At 44.3% G+C, this 4,869-nt stretch overlaps 2 protein-coding genes and 1 long non-coding RNA gene across 3 annotated transcripts in view; 2 read left to right on the forward strand and 1 right to left on the reverse strand.

Annotated features, from left to right (window-relative positions):
* LOC111432474 overlaps positions 1-2,123 on the forward strand; it is a 7,001-nt gene extending 4,878 nt beyond the window's left edge. The window contains exon 2 of the mRNA XM_023069372.1: positions 1,773-2,123. Coding sequence (XP_022925140.1) covers positions 1,773-1,780 — 8 coding nt within the window. The 3' untranslated portion in view covers positions 1,781-2,123. The remainder of the gene's footprint in view (positions 1-1,772) is intronic.
* Positions 7-1,549, forward strand: LOC111432476. The gene is made up of 2 exons (XR_002708646.1): positions 7-612; positions 698-1,549. It is a non-coding gene; the product is annotated as an uncharacterized LOC111432476 (long non-coding RNA).
* A 700-nt stretch (positions 2,124-2,823) lies between the features above and the next one.
* Positions 2,824-4,638, reverse strand: LOC111432475 (transcription factor MYBC1-like). The gene has a single exon (XM_023069373.1). The coding sequence runs from the start codon at positions 4,165-4,167 to the stop codon at positions 3,268-3,270; it is 900 nt and encodes a 299-aa protein (XP_022925141.1). The 5' UTR covers positions 4,168-4,638; the 3' UTR covers positions 2,824-3,267.
* Positions 4,639-4,869: the final 231 nt, after the last annotated feature.

Below are 4,869 nucleotides of genomic sequence, written 5' to 3' on the forward strand. Positions count from 1 at the left end.
GGAGGATTCGCTACCGATCTTGGTGAGGGAAACGGACGGAACGACGAGATCTGAGAGACTATCCAAGAACGGTAAGGTTGTTACCGAACCTCTTTTCGACGCTCGAAACTCATCGTGTGACTAAGCAAAAATCAAGAAAATAATATTGGCACGTAGGTTGATAGATGATCTATAACTTTGTTGAAGAAACCACCTCTGTTTGGGTTAAGAATCGAAAGATAGAAAATGGAAAGAAACCTCGGAAAAACTAATCGGAAGCCTTGATTTTCTGGTAGGAGGAGAGAGAAGCCGCCGGCGTGCCACGCGTCAACCAACCAGAGGGCCGCGTGCGCCAATCGCCCCCGGACACGCGTCGAGCGCCGCCTGGGAAAACGCGGCTCCAGCGCTCCTGCGACACGCGTCCCTGGCTCCGCGACCCGACCCGCGCTCCTTGGCTGACCCGATACCCGCACGGCGAACCGAATCCAGTTGACGACCCGCGGTCCACCCGAATCACCGCTTCCGACCCGAACCCGCGACCCGCGACTGCAGGAATTTCTGGGCGCGTGACACTCGCGCGTGGAACCCGCGAGTGGCTGCTCCCCAGCGCGTGACTGGCGCGTGGAGGCGCGTGTAAGCTGTTTTTGGCCCGATCGGCTTCTGTTTTCTCTAGTTTCCCCTGATTCATATCCTAACTCCATTTGTTTGTATGAAATAGGACCTTATTGAGGAAAAATCACCCCCTCTCGTTACGCCAAGTGTGTGGAAACGCTGCGTAAGGGCACGTAGCATCCAAGTAAGTCGCCACACGGAATTTAGGAAGTAATACTTGTAGGAACCGCTTGGGATGCATGCATGCTAGTCTGAATATTTTAGGTTGTAGCTTTCCCGTAAATGTTCGTAGGAAATAGTTTATTGAACGTAAGATGTATGCTGTGATTTGTTATGAGAGTTACTTGGATACTGCTTATATGCTCTTAATTCCCACTTTATTTTATGCATATGTATATCTTTTTGCTGAATGGAGAATGGAAAATTTGCGAACTCTGTGCTCCGGGAATTGATGGATGTTATCACCCCGTCGAGCTTGTATGATTACTTTGCATGAAATATGTTTGAGGTTTTTGGATAATAGTTATGTACGTACTCGGTTATTTTTAGGGCCACCTTTATGAATAAGACTAGAAGACAATGGTTAGAGCGACAAACCATCAAGGGATCGACTTAACCTTTCCCTATTAGTTTATCAGACCATCACGGCACATGAAACATCCTTAGAGTACCCTTAAGCTACTTGTGTGTGGATGGTGATATAGCTTCGTGGGGGACCAGCGGGTTCCTGATCAGGACTCGACTGCTCGATAGCCGTTTAGTATGGGAAACGGGATACCCACGTCGTAATTGACCGTTTAGCTGGATGGAATAGGGGAGGTAGCCCTCCCAAATACAGGGGGATTATCATGGGTCTAGGGGGTTGCAGCTCACTTCCTAGGCAAGACCCCAGATAATCTCATACCCATGCCGAGGTAGCCACTCGTAAGGCACCAGTCCAACACAGGTTAGCATAAAAGGAACTCTATGGGTTTAAATAAAAGGTCTAGGAACCAAAGAGGACCAAAGGGATAAGTTCCAAGAGAGAAAGCCCTAATGAGGTAAGGCCCGATTTCAGTTGTTCTAGAGCCAAAGGAAAGCCCGTGATCGTCTGCTAAGTTTAGGGTGCGGTAAGAGCCTACAAGTAGGTGGCTTACTGAGTATAATTTTTATACTCATTCCCTTTATACTTTTTTTTTCAGGTACGTGAGGCGTCGAGTCAAGAGAGGGCGCGTCGATCGATGTGGGTTGTCACAGAGGAAGCGTGTCCCGGGGCGTCAGTCTAGTTTACTAAATAGTACACTTTGTCTCACATGTTCCTTTCCTTGTTTTTCTTTTACCTAGGCACTTATGTCCTTCTAATAAAGATATGTTTTTCTTTTGAAACAAATGATTTCCTTGAATTTCTCGTTTATGCATTACATGTCATACAATGTTAGTCACGGCTTAATTTGGGGTCGTGACAGTTATGGTCATCGAGTATGAAGGTTAGAATTCATGAAATAACTCATGAAACATTAAGAGTCAGGGCATTTTTGCTGACCTTTAGTCGATGACTAAATTTTCTTGTAATTCTATTTAGTTTAGATTGCATGTTTAGACTCGTTCAAGTTTGTCATGATCAATCTTGCTTGTGAGTGATTCGAATCTCAAACAAGTATTTTTACCTTGAGCTCTTTGATCAATCAGAAAAGGCGTAAGAAACATGGTCATTATAAAGGGTACCCTTAAAAACTAAGGGCCACTTATCCCCACCAAACCAACTCACTTGATTGCAGAGATCAACTTCAGTTGTAACATAAACTTCCTTTGAACAAAGCTGATTCAAGCTTCAATTCTTAAACACATCATTTAAAACAAACCCAGAAAAAGAAAAAGATCAATTGATGAAGCAATGAAAACACTTCTATTCATTAAGTGAACTGATATGTTTAAGAAACGAACCACCTGATATCGCTAAGTACAACGTAGATTCGAGCAAAAAACGCTTCAACTTTACCCAACAATGAATTACACAATGTTCAAATGGATATCTAATTGTAAACTAATAGTAGCAAAGTTTACTAGGATTCAAGAGGTTCATGTAACAGTTTCAATACACCAACATTCTAATGAACTCAGAAGGGTTAAAATAGATACTCACACTTTCAACTTTTATAATATACAAGTGAGGGATACTATCTCCGCACAAAACAGAGCTAAGGATGTATCACATGCCCGCATCATCACCCGTCGTCCCTCGAGCTTCAAAAAATAAGACTCAGCTGGGTCCAACCTGATTACACAAGAAGCAGCAGGTTCTTGGATTATGAACCTGAGCTTGACATCAGAACAACTGCAAACAGAAAAATCTAAGGGCATTATGTTCGGTTCGAGCGACACGACGATGAACTGATTATTGGATATGATAGAACAGAAGTCTCATGTGGGGGAACTTGACAGACAAAAGATGAACTCCCTATGTCCCTCTATTTACCACCATTAAAGGGATGGGCCACTCTACCTATTTGAACTTCTGGATTTGGTCATGCGTTTCATATTATAATGACAGCCAAACCAACTAAACAGATAAGGATATTAGAAAGAACTATATAGAAACAAGAACTAAGATAACATTATCCGGAGTTTCAGATCAAACCCATAACATTTAAACCAATTTCCACAAGAATTAGAACAGAACAGGAAGAAAAAACAAGCTCAATCATCCCCAGTAGGAAATAAGGTGAGGACTTTTCTTCCTCCACTGGCATTGCCTGATTCCAAATCCTCAATGTAATTTGGAACTGAACTATGCACTGGTGCCCCCATTCTATGGATAGGTTGGGACTGTCTACCTAAAAATGGATGCTCAAATTGGCCGTTTGATGGTGACCCAAACTGCCCACGATGATAGGGGGGCTGGAGCTGAGGGTGGGCGACGACAGATGCTGCGGCCATCTGCTGCAGGTGGTGGTGGTGCTGCTGTAGAGTGGCCATGGGAACAAAGGGCATGAAGTGGTCTGAACTAGCACGAGCGGAGTGAAGCAAATGGGGTGGAACAGGGGAGCTAGCGAACAAATGGTCGGTGGCGGGATCAGAGGAAGCAACCAAGCCAGCTGCGGCGGCGGCGCCGCCACCACTGGATAAACCCTGCATACGCTTGAGATAGAGGCGGTACTTCTGCAAATGGCTAGCTACGTTCTCTCTGGTTAAGCCATCAACACTCATGAGCTGCATTATGGTCTTAGGGACAGCATTTTTGATCCCCAAATGGGCAACAGCGTCAACGAATCGCTTGTGGAGCTGTGGAGTCCAGACTAAGCGTGGCCGCTTGAGGGTCCGGGCTGGTTCGTCGCTACCAGCGCCAGAGCCTAAATCAGCGGAATCGCCGAAATCCCCCGAGTTGGGCAGCGGAATTCCGTTGCCGGAGCCGGGTAGGGGATTCGAAAGCGGCGGAGATGGGCAAGGCAACGGCGGACTGCAATTGGTGGGATTTTGAATATCGAAAGCTAAAGCTAGATCGGGGGTTATTAGGGTTTGAGAAAGAGGCATGAGTTCATCTGGAGATGGAAGCTCCTCTTCCCATCTCGAGAACCAATTCGAATGCTCTTCCCTCATTCTTCCCCAAATCTAGGCCCGACCCAGTTCACTGTTCTTCCTCCTGGTCAACAGTTCAAAGACCCTCTTCAAGAACACCACAAAAAAACAGCAAAAACTGAAGAAACCAAAGAGAACCCAGATCAATTAACTGGATTAGCAACAGTAATCAACCAAAATAAACAAAACCCAGAAACAAAAATCACCGGAATCGGAAGAACAGATAGAAACAGAGAAAAACAGAGAAAAAGGGGAGATGGGGAAGGATGATTATGAAGATTAAGATGAAAGGGATGAAGAAGAGGCGATGATTATGAAGGGGGTGGCCAAAAAGGTCGAAGACGAAGAGAGGTTCGAGGTGGATCTTGTTTTGTTGTAGCTTTAATTTTCGCTCTCTCTCATTCTCATAGTTTATCTCTCACTAGGGACCGGGGGAGGCGTGGAGGTACTGTTGCTGATGCTCTCTTGGCCCTCTTCCTTATTTCTCCTACTTGTTTGTTTGTTTGTTTCTTATGATTTTTTTTTTTTTAATTTAATTTAATTTAAATTAATTTTGTTATATTTTATTTTGTGAAGAGAATTATTTTCCAGGATTTATGGGTCTCATTAATAATACCTGAAAGTGAGTGTTGTAAAGATCGATAAGATTTTGTTCCCCATCATCAATTCTCTAGCGCGTGTCACGCACGCTCCATTAAAAAAAAAAAAAAAAAAAAAAAATAT

Source organism: Cucurbita moschata, unplaced genomic scaffold (genome assembly GCF_002738365.1).
Source record: "Cucurbita moschata cultivar Rifu unplaced genomic scaffold, Cmos_1.0 Cmo_Scf00038, whole genome shotgun sequence".
In the NCBI taxonomy this organism is placed as follows: Eukaryota; Viridiplantae; Streptophyta; class Magnoliopsida; order Cucurbitales; family Cucurbitaceae; genus Cucurbita; species Cucurbita moschata.

What these genes read in the sequence shown, in the direction of transcription:
- LOC111432475 (XM_023069373.1), bottom strand. Translation starts at nt 4,167, where the DNA reads ATGAGGGAAGAGCATTCGAATTGGTTCTCGAGATGGGAAGAGGAGCTT.